The sequence below is a fragment of the Pocillopora verrucosa genome, chromosome 3, assembly GCF_036669915.1.
Source record: "Pocillopora verrucosa isolate sample1 chromosome 3, ASM3666991v2, whole genome shotgun sequence".
Taxonomy (NCBI): domain Eukaryota; kingdom Metazoa; phylum Cnidaria; class Anthozoa; order Scleractinia; family Pocilloporidae; genus Pocillopora; species Pocillopora verrucosa.
The window spans coordinates 23,109,891-23,131,070 of NC_089314.1; the positions used below are offsets into that span (position 1 = coordinate 23,109,891).

At 36.7% G+C, this 21,180-nt stretch overlaps 3 protein-coding genes and 1 non-coding gene across 7 annotated transcripts in view; 2 read left to right on the top strand and 2 right to left on the bottom strand.

Annotated features, from left to right (window-relative positions):
* The window catches only part of LOC131787384 (uncharacterized), a 28,610-nt gene extending 19,156 nt beyond the window's left edge, over positions 1-9,454 (bottom strand). For 2 of the 3 annotated variants that reach the window (XM_066163660.1, XM_059104493.2), the window contains exons 1-2: positions 5,105-5,458; positions 167-217 (exon numbers count right to left, since the gene is read on the bottom strand). In XM_066163660.1, coding sequence (XP_066019757.1) covers positions 167-217; positions 5,105-5,347 — 294 coding nt within the window. In that variant the 5' untranslated portion in view covers positions 5,348-5,458. Of the gene's footprint in view, positions 1-166; positions 218-5,104; positions 5,459-6,743; positions 6,823-9,182 lie in introns of those variants that run through there. The other variant, XM_066163659.1, reaches the window with a different exon arrangement.
* Positions 9,455-9,991: 537 nt separating this feature from the next.
* Positions 9,992-14,944, bottom strand: LOC131787397 (cytochrome b-245 light chain-like). 2 transcript variants are annotated; one of them, XM_059104510.2, is made up of 6 exons: positions 14,799-14,944; positions 14,607-14,695; positions 14,112-14,181; positions 13,488-13,565; positions 12,320-12,403; positions 9,992-11,375 (listed from the first exon to the last, which is right to left on the bottom strand). In XM_059104510.2, the coding sequence occupies exons 2-6, from the start codon at positions 14,662-14,664 to the stop codon at positions 11,123-11,125; spliced, it is 543 nt and encodes a 180-aa protein (XP_058960493.2). In that variant the 5' UTR covers positions 14,665-14,695; positions 14,799-14,944; the 3' UTR covers positions 9,992-11,122. The 2 variants fall into 2 exon arrangements, with proteins under 2 accessions (XP_058960493.2, XP_058960492.2); XM_059104509.2 differs by having other exon boundaries at positions 14,607-14,883.
* Positions 14,945-15,249: 305 nt separating this feature from the next.
* On the top strand, positions 15,250-21,075 carry LOC131787401 (DNA replication factor Cdt1). The gene is made up of 9 exons (XM_059104518.2): positions 15,250-16,103; positions 16,460-16,643; positions 17,200-17,412; positions 17,514-17,739; positions 18,764-18,952; positions 19,614-19,799; positions 20,175-20,287; positions 20,540-20,628; positions 20,818-21,075. The coding sequence occupies exons 1-9, from the start codon at positions 15,275-15,277 to the stop codon at positions 20,967-20,969; spliced, it is 2,181 nt and encodes a 726-aa protein (XP_058960501.2). The 5' UTR covers positions 15,250-15,274; the 3' UTR covers positions 20,970-21,075.
* Positions 18,581-18,655, top strand: Trnat-agu (transfer RNA threonine (anticodon AGU)). Its single transcript has one exon. It is a non-coding gene; the product is annotated as a tRNA-Thr (tRNA).
* Positions 21,076-21,180: the final 105 nt, after the last annotated feature.

Consider the following 21,180-nt stretch of genomic DNA (forward strand, 5'->3'; position numbering starts at 1 on the left):
CAATTTTGTCACTATTTCAGCCTACAGAGAAAATCCCTTTTTTTACCAGTTCAAAATAAATCATTGCATTCATACAGGGCAGTGAATGGCAGCAAACTAAATGCAATTAATGAGAGCAAAAGTTTAAAGGTTTAAAAATACAATAAGAGCCACAACTTAAACATACCTTCACCATGTTCATGATCCGTATTCTTTCAGCATCACCCTCCTTGCCTTCCTGCATATGGGAGATAATATTGTCTTATAATTAAACTGCTTAAATATTCCTTTACATATCTAGTCTAGTGGACTGTTCATGACTGGATATTAATCCTTTTCTGGTGTCTTAACCCTTTTTGCCTTTACATTAGTATGCAAGTTCTCCATACTGTTCTCTTTACATTAGTATGCAAGTTCTCCATACTGTTCTCTTTACATTAGTATGCAAGCTCTCCATACTGTTCTCTTTACATTAGTATGCAAGCTCTCCATACTGTTCTCTTTACATTAGTATGCAAGCTCTCCATACTGTTCTCTTTACATTAGTATGCAAGTTCTCCATACTGTTCTCTTTATATTAGTATGCAAGTTCTCCATACTGTTCTCTTTACATTAGTATGCAAGTTCTCCATACTGTTCTCTTTACATTAGTATGCAAGTTCTCCATACTGTTCTCTTTACATTAGTATGCAAGTTCTCCATACTGTTCTCTTTACATTAGTATGCAAGTTCTCCATACTGTTCTCTTTACATTAGTATGCAAGTTCTCCATACTGTTCTCTTTACATTAGTATGCAAGTTCTCCATACTGTTCTCTTTACATTAGTATGCAAGTTCTCCATACTGTTCTCTTTACATTAGTATGCAAGTTCTCCATACTGTTCTCTTTACATTAGTATGCAAGCTCTCCATACTGTTCTCTTTACATTAGTATGCAAGCTCTCCATACTGTTCTCTTTACATTAGTATGCAAGTTCTCCATACTGTTCTCTTTATATTAGTATGCAAGTTCTCCATACTGTTCTCTTTACATTAGTATGCAAGCTCTCCATACTGTTCTCTTTACATTAGTATGCAAGCTCTCCATACTGTTCTCTTTACATTAGTATGCAAGTTCTCCATACTGTTCTCTTTATATTAGTATGCAAGTTCTCCATACTGTTCTCTTTACATTAGTATGCAAGTTCTCCATACTGTTCTCTGTACATTTCCAAAGAAACTTAAAAGGAGAATTTGTCTAGCAATCAAGAGCTTCTCGAGTTCACTATCATTTTGTTCATTCTCAAGACTTTAACATTTGATTCAGGGGTGATATTGTTGGGAGTAATTAGATACTTATCACTCTTAGGAATAAACGGATTGGTGGAGCAAGACAAAAACATGAACAACAAAAAACATGGACAGAATAAGGAGGAACAATATCTGTCTATTTTGACAAAAAAGGCTTGGTTAATGACTGTCGCAACAATCTTATAAGTGTATTACATGATACCTTATTACCTAATTTGGTAATTGAGCTAAGGCTTTAGATGTATAATTGAGCGTAGCATGGTAATGACAGACTTGTAATGACAGACTTGGGAATTCCTAGGAATTCCTAGGAATTCCCAACCATAACAACTCTGGTTCTAAAAACCTAGAAATTCCCAGAAATTCCCAGAAATTCCCAGAAATTCCAAGTTTATAGCCAACAGGACTTGGAATTCCAACTCAGAGAACCAATGACTTTCCCTGAAAAGCTGTAAATCTAAAAAATTCCTTGGAATTTCTGGGAATTTTTGGGAATTTTTGGGAATTTTTAGGAATGTTTAAGAATTACTGGGAATTTTTAAGCAAAAATTTGAGGCTAATGATATTAAATAAATACTCTAAATTAAAAAAAACCCAGCTAAAATTCAAGTATTCAATGAAATTTATTTAGAAGCTTAATTAAGGCTTACATGTAAAATATTTTTGATTAATTATTAACATCAACTTGTGGTAATATTAAGATGGAATTTGATTTATTTTTCTTTTCTTGAAAACTTCATATGGATTAATCCTCAATTACAGCTATTCATATAAAATAGTCCTACTCAATCATTAAAATTGGTTTGACAAATCTGTTGATTCTTTTCCATAAAATACAATATCTTAAATTTTATTTGAAAACCAAGCACTCTTGGGAGTGAAGGGGTTAATTACAGATAAATAAAATTGATTTTTTGATTAAAGTCTTGTTGTAAATGTAACAACAAATTAGAGTGAAGTTATCCTAAACTGCAAACTTAGCTGCTGTTTGTATTTTTTCCCTGGGCTCACAATGAGTTGGCCTTGAATGAGGTTGTCTACAAGAAGCTTGACCATTTTGTATCTGGATTCCAAGACATCTGAATTTGAATATCGCAATTTTACTCACCACAACTTTCAAAATCGTAGCTTTACAGATGGCCACTCGACCCTTGTTTGTACCAGTCAATATGTCAACTGTTGTCCCTTCTTTTAACTCCACGGCGCCAACGACTTTCTTTTCTTTTACAACACTCACACTGTTCTCGTTTCCCCATTAAACCACAATAAAAGCTATCTTTATACATGTTATATTAAGCAAAACAGTTGAGAAAAGCGATCAACCGATGAAAAGTACATTCAAAGATGAGCGCCAAATGGAGTCTTCTTTGTTTCCGATCACAGGCATGATCACGTGGATCGTTTAGGACTTGTCATTGGCTAGCAAAGTGAATCCGCTGGCTTGCCGATTGCATTGTTGAGAGAAGCGCACAACTTTAATCTGATTTCGACCGGTTCTCTGCTTCTAGACGATGGATACCTTGGTGATATAAATAATGATTTGAGCTCACTCTATGTAGAAATAATCGACAAGAATCGATCGTATTACAAATGCAAGATTTGTGGCCGAAAGTTGTCGAGGACACAAAGACTCGAAACTCACTTGAGTTGTGTTCATGGCAAATGTGAGAAATAACACAAGCCAATCACAGTTTTGAATGCAACTACAAATCGTCTTTTAACCTCATATTTATAAAAGAAGGATACCATATTAGGAAGTATAAGAGATACACAGATGATCCCAGTGTACCAGTACCTGAATCTACAAAGCTTGACCGTAGCAAGCGTTCAGCAACACGTTCCAACACCGCTATCTCGATTCCTCAGTCAGTCGTTTCCACTGAACTTAAAGCAGTGGTGACAACAGAGAAGAGTGCATCTTACAAAAGAGAAAAATTTGTGCAAGAGAAGTAACTATATGCAATTACAGAGGTGCGTTTGAAATCTGGTCCACAAATAGTTATAGGTAGTTTGTATAGCTGAGAATTCCTAGGAATTCCTAGGAATTCCAAGTCCTCACAAAACTGGAGTCTTCCTTTCCCAGAAATTCCCAGTAATTCCAAGCTTTTTAAATCAGAGTTAATTTGCATAGTTGGGAATTTTTTAGAATTCCTAGGAATTCCTAGGAATTCCCAGGAATTCCCAGAAGACTGGGAATTCAGTTTGCAAGGGTCATTTAGATAATTGGGAATTTTTGAGAATTCTTAGGAATTCCTAGAAAACTGGGAATTCAGTTCGCAAGGGAAGTCATGAGAATAAAGAAAAATATCAATTTGGGGATAATTAGTTGATCCAATACAAAATTATCTCAACTAACATTATAAGAATTGTATGGTTAACAATAAGGAGAGGTACAAATTTGAGCTGGGAGTTAAAGAGTTAAATGTAGAAAGTATGGAGATTGTATGGATCAGAAATAAACACCAGAAATCGGAAAGATACAGTCCTATTGATTGCTGAACCAGCATGCTGCGGAGATTTTCCTTAATGCAGTGGAGAATTCTGCAGCAATGACATTTCTATAATGACCAAACTAAGTGGTACCAGTCTTATGTTTTTCAGATTGATTACTATAAAAATCTTCTTTCTGTGTGAAAAAGTTACAAGCAGTTTCTTCTCATGCATCTGAACATGGTTGAAAATCTTGTCCAATCAGGTAATCAATCAGAACACAGGATTGCTTCACCTTGTTCATTCATATAGCCAGAAATACAATAGTAATGTAACAAAAATCTCATCAAAATTTAACAAAAATCTCTCAGTCTGAAGCTTCCTTTCCAATTTATCTAAAAAAAAAAAAGTCCCATGTTGTTTGGAGTCACATGAATGGTCTTTGTTCATATAAAACCCAAAAATATCTTTCCTAATTCTTTGTTAATTCAAACAGTACATCACAGATCCCAAAAAGGAATAAACAAAGAATAATGAATTACTATACCAAACCAAACCACCTTAAGAAACTCATTATTATATAGAGGCACCAATCCAGATAGTAATCACAGTTGTTCTATGTTTTTGTGACCTCTTTTTTAGTGGCAAAGGACAGACACAAGTGGATCAAATGCACTAATGGCACTTAGTTGCTCTACAAGTTCAAAGAAGATTCTTGAACATTTTATCACCAAATTTCATGTTTATAATCTAAAACATCAAGTGGAGTGAGAAACTCTCCACATTTAAAATCTATTTCTCTGCTCAATATGAAAAAAATTGCTTGTCCACACAAAACACTTTAACTGCAATTTCAGGTTTGTGCTGCAGATGCAAATTTTGTTGAAGGAAAAACCCTTCAAGGCAACCTGTTTCTATTTCCTCTTGAGAATGTACTAGTATTTAATTAATTCTGAATATTCGTGATCATAATAAGATCATGCAATAAAAATCAGCTGAGAGAGAGCGTCATCGACTGGAAACAGGTTGCAATAATGGGGTCTTTTGCTCGACTACAGCGGCATTGCAAAAACAAAACGCTTGTATTTCAGTAGTGAAGAAGGTGCTGAGTAAAGAAATGATGAGCTCGTCTTACAGTTGTCCTTTGTTTTAAGTTCGCCTGTACAGTACTTTCGTGTCACCATTTACAACAGCTGATTTAATATCAAGTGCCTAAACATGTAAAGGTGAGATCAACTCACGAGGAGATATACAAAGTTCAATCTACTTTAGTCACGTTCCTATTTGTTAAATTAGCAACCTGATGGATTTTTCTAATTATAAACAAGTTTAGCGTTGAGTTCTACTTCCACCCCTTGTATAATGATCAATGATTCTAGAACTAAAATCAGAAACATACACTAACCTCCATTTCCTCGGGCATAGAATCTTGATTCATGGGCCGCGTAATGATTGTTCCTTTTCTCTGGGTTCCCTTGCTCAGAGAAGCCAAAAAATTTCGCTTCTTGGATGTACGGGGACTTGCAAATGCCTGTAAATGCTGAGGTCCGCTCACATTCAAACCTGTTGAAGATGGCTGCACGTCCGTGATCATCGCATAATCACTGCTCTCTTGAGCGCAAGGCTCGCCTTGCTTCATATTAGACATTTTCAACAGCTTTTATATATCATAAACTGTCCGCAAGGACTTCGTCAAATTTCAAGGAAATGTTGCAGCAACATGCTAAATCCAAAACCTTTGATCATTTAACGTGCAACATAGTCACAACATACGCGGTTACCAAGCTGATTACGTCAATCCTGGTAATCTCTAAAGCTTAAGAGGTCATCTCGTTTTTTTTTTTTCAAATATAGTGGGGAATGTTTTTCAAGCGTTTAGGCATCACTGATCATCTTCAGGGAATGACTTGTAAGAGACCGTATTTTAATAAACTGGAAATCAAAGCAATTTTGATCGATATTGAAATTAGCCTTGATTCTAAGGTGCAAGTTACTGTTACATATTTCATTACGAATTACCTATCACAATAACTGGTATCCTTAAAAGCACTTCCCATTCGGAAATTTGAGTGGGATGTAACACTACCTCCGGTCAGGAGCCTACTCAGGGAGTAGCCCTTGCGTGGGATCACATGCAACCCCTAAAACAAACATTTATTTTCTATTTCATTTTCTTACTGCCCTCATTCTTTTTATTTACCTTATAAGGTTCAAATTGGGAGATATCGGAAATACGAAAAGACGAATTGATGATGGAACAGAACAGCGAAAGACGTCAGTACACCAAATGCGCATATCGATTTGTTTTTCGTACCGGATGAGTAAGCTCAAACCGTACACGCTGATACTGTCAAATCCTGTCCAAACTAATCTTTTTTAGATTCAAAGGATTCAGATTGTCGGAACATCTTTCGAAAGATGTTTAAGTTGCACTCAACCAGGATTTATTTTAATTTGGTTTTGGTTTCCCTTGGTTGAAATAAAAGGGCATGTTAAGGCCAGAGTCTGGAGGACTTTTACAAGGATATTGTGCAAAACTGAAGCAAAAAAAAGTGAAAAACAAAACACTCTGCAGGGCCTAAAAACTGTTTACTCAGGCCTTGGGTGAAGTTACTGATTATTTCATTAACATTTCATTCCAGCAACCGAGTTTTGAACCGAGACCCAGCTCCCATGGCTGATTTCAGATGGGGAAATAAATTCATAAATTCATCAAATTGTATCATTAATTTGGGATGGAACAAATTTAATTCCATCTTTTTTCACAGGAAAATAAAGTCCACTTACTCTCAACGACAATGGGCTCAATGTTAGGTTTTATGATAGGTTTATAAAATCCTGTGAAATTCATGAATTCATTTCTCAGTTCAGTTACAAAATCGCAGTTTAAATGTACATTCTGTCTATTACTGGGTAAAGGGAAAAAAGGCAAATTCGTTGGTAATGATATCTGATAAATAAGTGAGGGTCCCTATACTATCACAGAAACCCTAATTCCATACATGTCAAGAGTGTATGGGTGTCCTGTGGCTTTTTCAACTCACCATTTTCGAGATCCTTTGTTGGATACAACAACTCAGCTTGCGCGTTTCCCATATTTCTTCCCTCCAAACTTGACTAACACTAATAGAAAATTGATAAAGAGGGTAAGTTTCTAAAGTGAGGGAGTGCAAGAAGATAATGTGGTTTTATCAACTAAGTTGATAATGTGAATTGGCCACCGTGAACAGTTTCAAAACTGACGTTTCGAGCGTTAGCCCTTCGTCTTAGCAATGACTTGAAATGAGCAAGAGAATATAATCCCAGAATTTTTTCTTGGTATGACGAAATATGTTCTGAAAAGCACAATAAAAACAATACGTTGAGTTCTTCTGTCGTTGCTTACGGAGCACTCACAAAAAAAAGACTCAGACCATTCTATCTTAACGCTTTACACCTTAACATCAGTATGTATATTCTCCACAGTGTTCCCCATACATTTCTCAAGGTGCTGACAAGGAGAAATTCCCAAAAAAAAAACAAGAGCTTCTTTGGTATGTGATCACTTTATTCTCGAGACCTTAATTAATGTTTGATTCAGGGGTGATGTTATGAGGAGAAATAAGATGCTCGTCGCTCTTAAGTTACAAAAGGTTAGGGAAGATTGATTGTTAATGTAATTACGAATAAATACAAAAACAAAAAAAAAACAGAACAAAATCAAAGTGCTCTGTGAGCAAACTCGTGAATTGACAGATGACTTACATGATTTTTTGGATTATGTTTAATGTTATCTGGTTTAGGGAATTTTGTGGTTGATTGTCATATCTAGAGTACGAGCGGTAGTTCAGTGTTCGCTAATGTAGCAAGGAAACAAAGTAACGTTGGGATAAGAAGGCATTACAATTGAAATGATCATGCTATTAATTACATTTGACAAGGGTGGATGATGTCATGTGTTTTAAACATACATTATTTTTGTTTCTGGTTCAAAAGAAAATGTGGGAAGTAAATGTGGGTGAAAAGTGAAATTTACTGTCTATCATTGTAAATATTGGAAAATCAAGGCAATATTGTCTTAATAAAAACATTAATGACATTTCGTTTGTCTATTACTCGCCAAAAACTATCAAATGCACTCAAAAGCCTAAAATCGAAGAAAAGTTTACAGGAATCGACCAATCGAGCGAGCGAGCAAGTGCCATTCTTCACATCATATCTACAACTCGCTCTTGCGCATGCGCGCAATTTACGCGTTTAAAAACGAAAAACGCCTGCAAATGGAGTCAATATCGGCCATTTTCTGCTGAGTCAGTCCGTGTTTGACGGGTAAGAAATACCTTGCAGAAGCCCACAGTAAGGAAAAAACTCATGTGTAGCTTGAAGGTAAAAATTCCTTCTCTAATAAATTGTCCACTGTCCCCTCCCCCCACAGCCCCCTCCATCTCTCTTCGACGGACGAATACGCAACGAAATGTGTCTGACACCCAATGAGATTGTCCAGGACCTTGACAAAATACTCGAATGTCACGTGTATACGTACTCACTTCGTTACGTAGCAGTGAAGTCTTCTTGGAATTTTCTTTCAAATTATTACGGACCGATAGAGTACATATACGTTTACTTATTTCACTTTTTCCCATACCTTCGCCTGCTTTGTTCCCTCTTCCACTTTTTCTAACCTCTTCTTTCCTTATTTACATTAACATTTTTTTTCTCATAATATATTCTCTATTTTTGTAGCCACTCAGACCTGTCGGCATTCAGCGATTAACTTTAAAGACCGGAAACAAGGGAATTGAAACTGTCATGTTACTTTTCTGTTACTCACTAACAACAAGATCTTCTTCTTTTCATGCTGCGCACGGTTTTCTCTCAGAAACATTGGAAACATTAAAACATACTGCGCTAGCTTTTGAATAAAACTTCCCCCGTCAATATTTTGAATTCTTTGTAACTGAACTGATCTACATGTATCTAAATCATCATTTTTATTATCATTATTATTATTATTATAATTATTATCATTATTATTGATATTATCATTATTATTATCATTATCATTTTTCGAGAGGTCTGATGTAAAATCAAGTTCCTTTCGTGTCAATATTTCACTTCTTGATAACAACTTCCTGTTAATGTTGTTCAGGAGTTGAGCAAAAAGTGAGCTTTTTGCTCGCGTTCATGCATCATTAAACAGCCAACCTTAATTATCACTGGGCACTATTTTTGGCATTTTTGTTTATTCTCGAACCCACTCCAAACCTGGTAGAACACAATTCGCGTTGATTTCAAAATTTGCTTAAACTGACTAAACTATTATTCAGAGATGTAAGGCTTTCAATTGTGTTTAATTATCCAAAGCGAAAACAAAGTCGCGTTTAGATTCACCTTATTTCCGCCAATCTGGGTTGAAATGGAACTGCACTGAAACACTTTAAGATTAGCTAATTGTAATTGGTCACTGAGTAAATTAGAAAGACTGCGATTCCTATAAACCATACCTTGCAGTTTTAATTCATCCGATAAAGTTCTGCTGCCAATACCTCAGTCACGCGACATTTTCCCTTGATCTTGAAATCGTCGACATCAGGAACACCTTCCGCCGAGTCAAACCATTCAGATCCAAATAAATTCACAGAAAAGATTTCCTTTCCAGACGTCTTCGACCGCCTAAGCCGATTATTTGCGCTTAGTTACCTTCACAACTCGACATCTTCTAAAGTCAAAGAAAGCGAAACTTTTTGAAATCACATGGGTGACCTCAGTACGCGATAACGTTGTAAACGCACGTGACATATCGCTAAATACAGAAGCTTAAAATAGCATATCAACGACCTTGTCTGGGTTCAATTGAATTTTTTTCTATTCTACGGATGGACGTTGGATACGAGCAGTTCGTAACCTGCTATCTTTGAAAATTGATAATAAAAAACAAACATCAACGACGTGCCTCCTTAGGGTAAGATCAAATCTGCTGAGAAACAGGAAGGTAGAGGGAGATCTATATTTGTTGCTTACGTGTAGCATAGGACATGCTGAATTGTTTCAAAATTGAAAACAATTTTCCTTTCTTCTTTACAACGAGGGGGTCACTTGTAAGGTGGGACCCTCTTCCATCCTCCCTCCCTGTTTTGGGTTTCAACTCCTTTGCATGAGGATTTGCCATTCTTAACACTGAAAATGGGATTGAAGCAGATGGGAATGAGTTTAGCCAATAGGAATGGTATTTGAGGAAAATTTGGAGTGGACTAACACAAGAAGGAAGTCATCAACACTGTCAAATGTCTAGCGACAAAAATTTACAAGACAATTTAGATAAAAAAAAGTTTTACTTCTATCACAAAATTGCAGATCTCCAAAATGGTACACCTTGTTTACTTACAAAACAAAATAACCCTGGAATGACTTCCTACATCTTGTTTTGTTATAAAATTTATGCACATCATATATACATATGCTGAAACTAATAATTTTGCTACATGTCAATACCCAACTAGATTGAAAAATTTATTCAAGAAGCTTTTGCAAATAATTTTCAGTTCCCTAAATCAGGGTGCTGAATAGGTAGGGTAATGAACAGGTAGAGAAACTGTAGTGCAAAAAGTGGAACTCAATTACCAAAAGGATTGCTAGATCTTGATAATTCTATCAATTGAAACTAATGGAGTGGTACATTTACTGACAGATGAAGAAATGATACAGTTGCTATTAATAAAAGGAGGTGATCCAAAAACATTTCTGCTATGGTTCTCATGTTAAGGATTTGTTTAAATTATTTCCAGGGACTCATCAGTCATCAAAAAATCTCTTGCTAATTCTATGACTTTCTCTGATATAAGAATTAATTAAAAATGACATAAAAAAAAGTATTTTTTTGCAAATTTCGTTCAGCCCAGTTATCAATGATTAAATACCAGGCATTTTGCACCTAAAATGCCACCATGGAAAACCCACTGCTTTCTTTCCATAAAGAAACTTATCTGTCAAATAAATAACCTTGAACATTGCAATAAGCTGGCAATAACCACAGATCTTCTGCTTTAACAATTTCCCTTCTAATATCAAAAAGCTGATTCATTATGTGCACAGAACTTGATGTTACCATATGTAAAAACAATTTTATAAAAATTGAAGCTGAATAAGGTTGATTGAAGCATAAGATTCAGACTTGTTACTTCTCTGAAAATAAAGCTTAGGTCTCAAGTTTTGTCATAATTTCATGTTTTATCAATTTTGGCTAAAAAAAAGTTAAATGCTTCTCAAAGTTTCCAGGTTGTAAGGAGAGTTTGTATGCTGATCATGCCTGGCATGAAAAGGTTAAGCAATACTGGTAAATGTCATTGCATACTGAGAAAAAACAAAAGTACTGTAATATCAGTGGTGCCTAAGTAATTAAGTGACTGTTCATTGTAATGCTATTCTTATCATTAAATTATTTAAATTACACTCTGTTGGGATTTCCTTCTGCTTCAGGCTCCATTGCCAGATTGTCGAGACTCCGAGACCGTGGTCCTCTAGGAGGGGGTTGCTTTGGTGGTTCACTTTGCTGTGTAGTTTGTGTTCCCTTCTCTTCTGGTAGGCAAGGCTTCCATGTCTCTCCTGATATTGCTGCTCGCAGATAAATCAAGCTTGTAAATACCAGGCTTGCTCCGCCAAGGATTGTTGATAGAAAGAAGCATGGTGGAACAGCAGAACTACAGAAAGCAAGGTTGGGAAAACCAACATTAGATGTCGAGGCTTGTTGTCTTTGATCTGATAACATCTGATTTCAGACATACAAGACCTAGAAAGCATTTTTTTTCACCCTGCTGGTTATCTTGTGGAAGGAAAATAACCCTTCAAGTAAGCTTAACCCTTTAACTCCCAAGATCTCATTAGTAATTCTCCTTACTATCTTCCATATAATTCTTGTGTTGTTAGTTCAGAGAATTTGGTACTGGATCGACTAATAATCCCCTAATTGATATTGTTCTTTATTCTCATTGCCTGTCTGCTTGATATGGTATTCATAATGTAAGGAGAAATTCTGTCTTGGTCACTCACGAGAGTTACAGGGTTAAACTGGACCCAAAACTAGCCATGGTGAAAACAATTAATTTGTTATGTTCTTCAGCATGACATTTCACTTCCCAAGTGCCACTCTCTACCAAAGACTATGAATTGATAGCAGGAAAACGTCTGAGAAATGTGGCAAATGCTGGGAGGGGGTTATCCTGTAAGGGATAGCTCTCATCCAAGTCGAGTGGTGCCACACCTTATACCTCTTCATGCCAGGATGAGCTAATCGTCAGCAATGCAAGTTACTTTGTTGATACACTTAAACAAGGAGTTATTTGAAGAAAAAAAATAATTCAGAAAAACTGTTGACAATTCCAAATTTCTAGAAATAAAACTTGACAATAAATGACCCAATGAATACCAGAGTGTTGTTAACCACAGGAAAACCAACCATAAATCCATATGAAGTACTTCAGACATGTACACTATGTACAGAGAGTTCCCTTTTCCCAGCTTGGAGTTTCCTCCCATCTAGCAAGCTAAAACATTGAATTTTTTCACCCAAGTTGAGCTGGTGCAAGTTAAAGGAAATGCTTGTGGAGTAGTTATCTACTCATGATAATTAAATACCAGTACTTACAGAATGTAGAATATAAATCGAAACCAGTAGTTCCTTCCAAAGATTCCAAAGAACTGAACAAACTGTGTAAAAGGTTTCTGCAACCTAACAAGGCATGAAAAAATTATTTACTCAAAATATGTTTTCTATGATTAAAAAAACTCAGGACTATTGGGTCACTTAAGGTTGCTGTCAACAAAATAGGGTGCCTTTCAGTAAAATCCACCACCATGCATTATTTTTAAAGAAACCATAGAGATTAAGAAAATAACAAAACTTTTGCACAGTATTTGTTACAGTGGGTGCAAAACTTGTGCTATCTTTACTGAATTATTGGTCTTTATGTTACTACAGACCACGAAACTAACTAATCGGTATTACTCAGCACATAATAAGCTGACAAAGTGTGTGAGGCTTTTTGGACATTCTTAATGGTTCCTTAAAAATTTATTTTGAAGTGGACCATAAAAAATATTTTGGCCGCTGTCACGCTCCAGGATGTTACAAAAGAAATATTTTGAATCTTGTTCCTCACACACTTTTGTGCATTAATAACCAACAAAAATTCCGCCCAGTTTTCATGAAAAGCCAACAAATCTACATAACCTATTTATTTGTTTAAGTAGAGGTAACTTGCGTACAAACAAACCTTGAGTTTTTACCCCAAAGAAATTCATAGTTTTTTTTTTTTCACACCTCATATAAATGCAAGTCAATGTGGTATGTTGCTGACAGGGCTTTTCCCTAAATCCTACCTCCAGAAAGGTGAGAACTGGAGAGAAAGTCATGTCAAAATCTCTGAGACTTGTTTGAAAATTTTTCAAATGTGTTAAGGAGTATGTTAGCCACTTTGGATATAATTGGGGTCTCTCACAAAAAACTCATTCAGGCATTTCATCCAAACAGATTTTCAGATACAACACATATTTTTAGGCAACAGAGTACTTTGTTTGAATGAAAATATTCCTATTCTGTTTGATGGAAGAAAACTCAACTAAACCCTTTTTGGTTGCCATTATATATCTAACAACTGATTTGTTGATGTCCTAAGCTATGTATTAAGTAACCACATCTACAAGATTTATTGCATGATTATGTAATCTATATTACATCCATGTGACAATATCAGTATGCTATCATAACCCCACACAAAGTGCTGATTCACAATTACATGGTACAGCAATCTTACCATCTTTCTAAAGTCTTCTTTCCTTTATCCCTCTTCCCTCTGGGATATTCAATCAACAAAACAAGAAATCCTAGAATTCTGACAACAAGTTAAAGAAGGCTAACCATTTGCCAAAATTGCCTGCCTATAAAATCACTTGGCGAACCAATGACTGAATTAGAAAAAATTACATAAGTTATGTAATCATGACAATGTCTTCACGTAAATAACTACGTCAACATTGTGTTCCCAATTTTTCTGGATTTCGCAACTTAACATGGTGACTCTCAAATGACTAACAACAATAATAAATAAATTTGTAAAGTGGCTCACACATTTCAGCGAGTCAATCATCAGTATGATTGCTTCTTCGCTCGTAATTAACCAAACTTTGATCAACAACAGTGCACGTCTATTAGCGAAAATGAAAACATTTGAGATTATACTATGAATGAAATTCTTCTAAAATAACCTTATCGAAAGTGTAATTCTTGGCACAAAAAACAAGTTTAAGAGTATAGGCTAAGAATCAAAGTTAAATAAAAGGTATACAGAGGGGATGGATTTGCGTCAAATGGGAATTTGATTAGCATAACATCTAAATATTGCCTCTAAACTTCTGTACACAGCAGATAAAAAAGATACAGAGAGTACAGACCAAAATACCACTTATTAAACTGGGCTGCTGTTCCAAGGATTCCACCCATTAATAACACTGAAAAATGAAAAAAAAAGGCGAACTGAGAGCTTGAATGTTCCAAATTTAGATCGAAAGTTAAATTTGTTGAAAAGGAAGTTCCCTCAGGCGGTAATATACATAGTTTCACACGCAAAACACTATGACAGCCTGTCTTCATGAACAGCTGGCAACGACAGGCTTTAACTGAGACGTTTAAAATACAACTTTGAATATACAACAAGGTTAAACTAGACTGAAATTTAAAATTAAATACTTTCAAAAGTTAACACCTCTAGCAAAAGTTTGATGAAAACACACATTCGGCTTCCTTCTACCTCGACTATTGACATCACGCTGAAGAAAGTCGAGACAACATTCAACTCAGGAATGTGTCTATGCAAAAAACTTTCAATATCAACATCGACTGAAAGATGGAAAAATCTCTCAAAATTCAAACTTACCGACACTGGTAATCACTCCTTGTTCGTTACCCCACATTGCCCATTCCGTGTGCCCCATGATTCCTGAAAGTTTTAGTTTCCTTGTCTAACTGGGAAAAGATAATCACAAACTTGTCCACACGATGCAGATCGTTGGGAAGAACGACGAACGACAAATTTCAAAGCAAGGAAAGAAAGAGAAGTGACGTCTACCACGTAACGAAGAGTTCGGGAATATTTTGCCCTTCAGGCTATGTTCACGTCACACAAACTGCCAGACTATCGTGTTTTGCGTAAATCCGCCCCTTTTGTTCTTTTCTCCAAATTAGGGAACTATAATTTATGGACACTTTCAATCGTGGTACGAAGTCAATGAAGCGCGCAAATGGGCGCACAATAACGATTTATTCGCCTATTAGTATGGTGTGATTCTACATCAGGGTCATAAAATATTTAAATTTTTAAGCTTGAGTGCATGAACGAGAGGACGTAAATGTGGTCTTTAGTAATATCGTAACGATACATTTGTCACGAAATCATGCCGAATGATCATGTGTGGTCACGCGTCTTATCACATGATACTGAGCCCGCAATGAAGAAAATCGTCATGCGCAGTGCATTGTAAACACCATATGAAAGATTTCGCGCCAAAATCAATTAGGAAGTTCACTTTGGAGGAAAGCGGCGGCATGACATCGACAGCGGTAGAGAAGGCAACTTTAGGCCAGTATTTCACTCAAAGAAAAGGCCTGGAAGATGTCCACCCTGCAAAGCGAAGAAAAGTAGATATGAGTGGAGTTGAGGGCGAAGTTGCGGTCAGACGCAGTGAAAGATCAAAGAAACAAGCGGCGCCCTCTCAGAGCAAGATCAGTACACGATCATCCAAAGCTTCTAAGAGAAATGCGAAGGTAATCCTGAAGGAGAAGAGTGTACAGGCTCCAGCCAAAGAGAAGAGCAATTCTACCTCTTTGTTCGATGATCACGCTTTTGCAGAAGCTTTGATCGGGAAACTGACCGATGCGCAGAGAAAGCGCAAGATGGTGGCGTCCTCGAGACAAAGAGACGACGCCATTACGAGCGCTCCCAAAGAAAATAGTTCGGAAGAAGGTTTGCAGGGGCAAATAAACGAGAGCGAGAATGAATCTAGGCCAAAGATTAGGCGAAGAATTGCGAAATATTCTAAAACAACAGAGCGGTCAATAAATGGTGAGAAATCCACTGATCTCGACGCTGCGGAGTTGGTCAATTGCAATCCTTCTCAATCGAAGGAAGAATCGTCCAGTGACGGGAAGTCGTTTGGAATGGACGCTCCTGAGGAGAAGGCAACAATGGTATCTCCTTCGAAAACGCCTCCAGTCGTGAGAAGAGTCGGTAGCGGTCTTAAAGCGGATCCCTGGATCGCAGAACAGGCCAAAATGGTCCATAGCCGTGGAAGAGCAGCGGTAAATTTAAGCCAGAGAAGAAGAGGCAAGGAAGATGTCAAGCAGCAGGCTGGTGCGACTGAGAAAAGTTGTTCAGGTGAATATTGGGTGGTAAAATAACCTGCTTTAGTCATTCAAGCAAGCCCGATTCGTGTTTCGATATCTTGAGAGGAAGGGAGAAATACCACCCCAAAATGCAGAACTTCACAAACAAACTTTGTTTCATGTGTAACTTTGCCTACATAGGCTTCCCTTGCCGTTGTAAGTCTCTGGAGTTGATCAACATAGCTATCAGAAGCTAAGGGAAAAAACATGACACCAAAGTGTCATGTTGTTTTGTCTGTTTGTTTGGTTTTTTTTGGGTGGGGGGGGGGGGGTGGGAGGAAAGATGGGGTGAAATTCAGTTCACAGGTGGAATAAACTTTTTTACATATATATTTACTTTTCTTTCAGTGGAAAACTCCAAAGTCACAATGAAGAAGGCTCAAGAGGATCTAGCCAAGGCAAGAAAACTGATTAGGAGCATGAGATCATTGGAGAAAAGTGTTCCCAAATCATCACTGTCTTGTACTGAAGATAAAGGATTAAGGCTTCATCAGATGGCTAAAAAGAACAATGATTCAGAAAAATCACAGTGGTATGTGAAAATGTTATGTTAAGCCATGAAAACTTGGTAGTAATAATCATAAAAAGGGAAAATCTATCAATAGTTATGGTTTTTCAACAAGGTAAGACCTTTCTTGAACCAATCAACATGTGAAAGGGACCACAGACTTTGGCCATGATTCTGCAGTCTATCCTTTATCGCCAATTGTCTGACAAGAGAGTCCAATGTATCATTGCTCAAGTGGCCAAATGCCTGCTCTGTCTGGCTAGTTGGGTCCTCAGAATTTCTTATTGGGAAAATGGATTCACTTTTAAGGGTTATTTGTTTGGGACCTTTAATACTTCTGCATGCAGTAGAGCAGTGCTGTATGACCAAGCTTTGGCCATTAGGTCACCTCATCTGTATGACCACAATTTCATTTTCTTGTTGCTACTCTTGGATGGTCCCTTTTTTTAGGGAGGGGGCCTCACCTGAGGGCAGCCTAACTTTGTTCCTTTTATTTCTCACATACATGGCTGTATTGTGGAATGTCAACTAAGTTTCTGTTTTCATTGGACAAATTTTTTTAATAATTATTAATTTATAGTTTGAAAGATGCTCCAGCCTATCAAAGGTTCCATGCCTTGGCTCAGCCTACTCCATCAGAGGCTTCTTCTACAACTCTCCCCCTCCCCTATAAGTACAAGGTGCTGGCTGAGATGTTCCGCTGTACTGACACCATCCTGAATTTGCTGGGACAGCGAAAGGAGAAGTGTACATTTACTAAACTCCGGGATGCAGTGCAGCAGATGTCAAGAAAGTAAGAACCTTGGTGGTCAGGTCATCATGTGATAAGCTTTAAAGTAACCCTGAAATAAAAAACATTTGCTGATGTTGTTGCTTAATTTGGATTTTTTGCAGGCGATTTGAGAAGAAGCATCTGGCACAAATGAAAACAGTTTATCCAGGAGCCCTTGAATTCCATCAAGACAAATGTCTGGGCAAGTCTTCATCATTTGAGTTGATTATTGAGTTTGGAAAAACTGAGGAAGCACTTAGCAAACTTACACTGACAGCCACTGAGCTGTTGGCAAGAAGGGATACCTTCCAGAAGAATCTGCTACAGACAACTAAGAGGCATCATCAGGTATTTTTATGCGAGCATTTGTCTGGAAATTTTATCTTACACAACAATGAAGTTTGTTACTAGTCTGTAGTTGTCTTCTAATGTTTCAAAAGAAATTGTGGTGCTACATTGGTGGGAAAGTATAAAGGGGTATTAAATTTGGTATTATCAACTAAGTTTACAATACTGCTCTGATGAAGGGCTAACACTCCAAATGTCAGCTTTTGATCTCTTTTACGGTGGCCAATTTACATTATCAACTTAGTTGATAATACTAAATTATCCCTGTTATACAGTAGTCTTCTTAGGTTGTTATGGTATCAAGTGTCTGGTGATGTAAGCTATATATCAGTCCAAAGACCACAAGGAAGAATGTCTTTCTCTAGAAACAAATTAACTGTGTTTTTACTCACATGCAGACAGTACTTTTTAAGGACAACTGTTGTGTAGGTTACCTAGTTAGTTGTATAGTACTTCATAGTGTGTGTTATTATCCAAGAACCCATAATGTCGGTGGTTTCAGTAACTTTTTTGACTAACAGTAGTGATAGGCAGCTGTGCCAAACACAAAAGCCTGCTTGCAGGCTAAACAGGTAATTCAGAGAGGTATTACAGACAGTGATTGACTGGTAACCAGGTTGTCATTGAAACGGCTGTAATGTACACAAATCTTTTTTTCTATTTTCATTTTGATGTTGTGGTCAACCAACAATATTGTCAACTTTTGAATGACTGATTATATAAACATTATATATAATGTATTTGAACTGTGGTTAAAACACATTATATTCCTATATACACAGTCATTCATTTATTACCTCACAAGTTTATTACAAACCAACAAAATGACCAGCACATTGTTAGCCTGTTAGCTCAGTTGGTACAGAGCACTGCACCAGTATTGCAGTGGTCATGGGTTCAACTCCCATACAGGCCTGAATTTTTTTGAGGCCTTACATTCACTTCTGTTTAATTAGTGTTCATTACTGCAAAGATCACTGTCATCTTCATTGTTAACTTTGTTACAAACATTCTTTGTTTAAAGGATTTCCTCTCCAACCTCAGCCCATCTTTGTCAGTTGATGATAACAAAATCATGCGCTGGCATCCAAAGTTTCACCTTGATGAAGTGCCAGATGTAGAGGAAAGCAAGCTCCCTCAGCCTCCAGTGGTAAAGACCTACAGTAGCGCCAATGACGTCTTGGAAAAAGCACGTGACATGATAGCACCAAGGGTATGTCATAACATTACAGTTTTTGTCTTTTTGACAACCATTCAGCCTCTAAAGAATTAATTATTTGACATGACATCTAGGAATGACTGACATCTTATTTCTCCCCACAATATCACCCCTGAATCAAACATGAAGGTCATGAGAATAAAGGAAATGATCTTCAAATAAAGAAGCTTTTGTTTGTTAAAGGAATTGTCCCTGTCAGCACCTTAGGAAATGTAGTGAGAACAATACAAAATAAAATGTGCATACTGATACTTGTATTAGGGTGTAAGGGTTACAGTAAGTAGAAGAGAAATGTTGTTTAATTGGCTTGGTAGGACCAGTGCTTTCTTTCAGGCCATCTTTCTATCTCTGTATGTAGGCCATGTGCAGTCATGTGCAGTGGTTGTAAGAAGGTCAGAAAAAGTTATGCATCCCCAAGAGATATTAGGCAGTGTATAGCTTAACCCTTTAACTCCCATGAGTGACAAAGGCAAAATTTTTCCCACAATATCAAGCACAGAAGTGATGAGAATAAAGTAAACTATCAATTAGGGGATTATTAGTTCATCCAATACCAAATTCCCCAAATTGACATCTTAAGAATTATATGGCAGACAGTAAGGAGAATTACTAATGAGACCTTGGGAGTTAAAAGGTTAAGTTTTCTTTCCTGTAGGTTGAGAAAGCACTGAAGGCAGTTGCTTTGAAAGAACAAGAGGGAGAGGAGTTGACATCAGCAAACAAGAACAAACACTTGTCAGAAAAGAAAGAGGTGACAAAGTCTACAGAAGAGATGCAAAGCAAAAATAATTTAAAGAATAAAGCTGCCTTGAAGGGAATCTCACAAGATCTACTGAACAAGGTATTTACAGAAGTCTTTGCATGTTAAGTAAGATTGATATTAATAAGTGCACTCAAAATGAAATCCTAAAATGAAAGCCTCCTCATAATAGAGGGAAAATGTCCAGCCCTACAGCATATACAAACAGGTATGTTAACAACTGAAAACTAAATGTAAATCAACCTTTCTTGTTGTTCAAATCAGTGGTAAGTGGCCCTGTCAAACTGTCATATCAATAAGAACATTGAAACATCTTAACTGTAAATGAATTTTAATAATATTTATAGTATTTTTTAGTCCCTACTAGTGAATGAGCTCGTACTTGATCAATTTTTTTTATTTGATTTGAATCCTGGTTTCTGTGTTTTATCTTTTGTTTTGATATCTTATCCAAAGATTAGGCAGAAAGAGGCAAAGAAAATAGAAGAAAGCCTGATGCGAGATCCCTTAGTTGACAAGAAGCTTGCCATGAAGGAACGCCTTCCTGAACTATGCAGAATACTCAAAGCGTATCCTTACTTTTTAATCAGAGAAGTGACATTTTTTTTTCAAACAACAGCTACTTTTTTCCTCTGGAAAAGTAGGGCATTAATGACTTTTTGACCAGAGTTGGCTCACAGAAATCACCCTTGATCCTGGGGTTGCTAGCCCAACTATTGTTTGGGGGAATCTGTGTATCACTTTCCAAGGCTTTGTTATCATTGTTGTTTAGTTTTGCCTTATGCAAACAAACAATTAAGTATACCCTTAACTATCATTAGTTACTTCTCTGCTGAGCGCAAAGCTGCTATACCCCTGGAGGATGCAACAGTGAAACTGTCAGACAGCTACAAGACATCTCTGTCTTCAGGTATTCTGAGAACTGCATCATTTAATAAAAATTTTTTTTATTTTCTGGATTTGATTGAAAGATCTGATGAAGTCAAGGATATGTGGCCCAGAATAGGGCATTTGTTGGTGATAGTGATTTAAACCATTTCTTCAGTATTATAGTAGTCTATATTTGTTCTTGACAAGCTCTCTGTCATTTTTCATTTAGTGCAAGTTGAAGAACACATCAGATTCATGTCCCAGCTTGTACCAGAATGGATCTCACTTCTCACAGTTAGGAAATGTGCCTATATCAAGATCAACAAGACTGCTGATGTGAACAATGTGATAAACAAACTCATTACAAAAGAAATTCAGTAACACAAAGTGCTCATTTTTTTACAAGATGTTGTCACCTAATGAATCTCTCAGGAAGAGGACACGATGCTAACCATCGCTCAATTTTGGGGCATTTTTTATGAAACTTTTTCAAAGTTCAGTTGTTATCTGGTCAGTATTACAGTATTTTCAACTGAGCTGGTGTTATATTCCTCTGAACAATATTTCACTAATGGACTACATCTTCATTGGT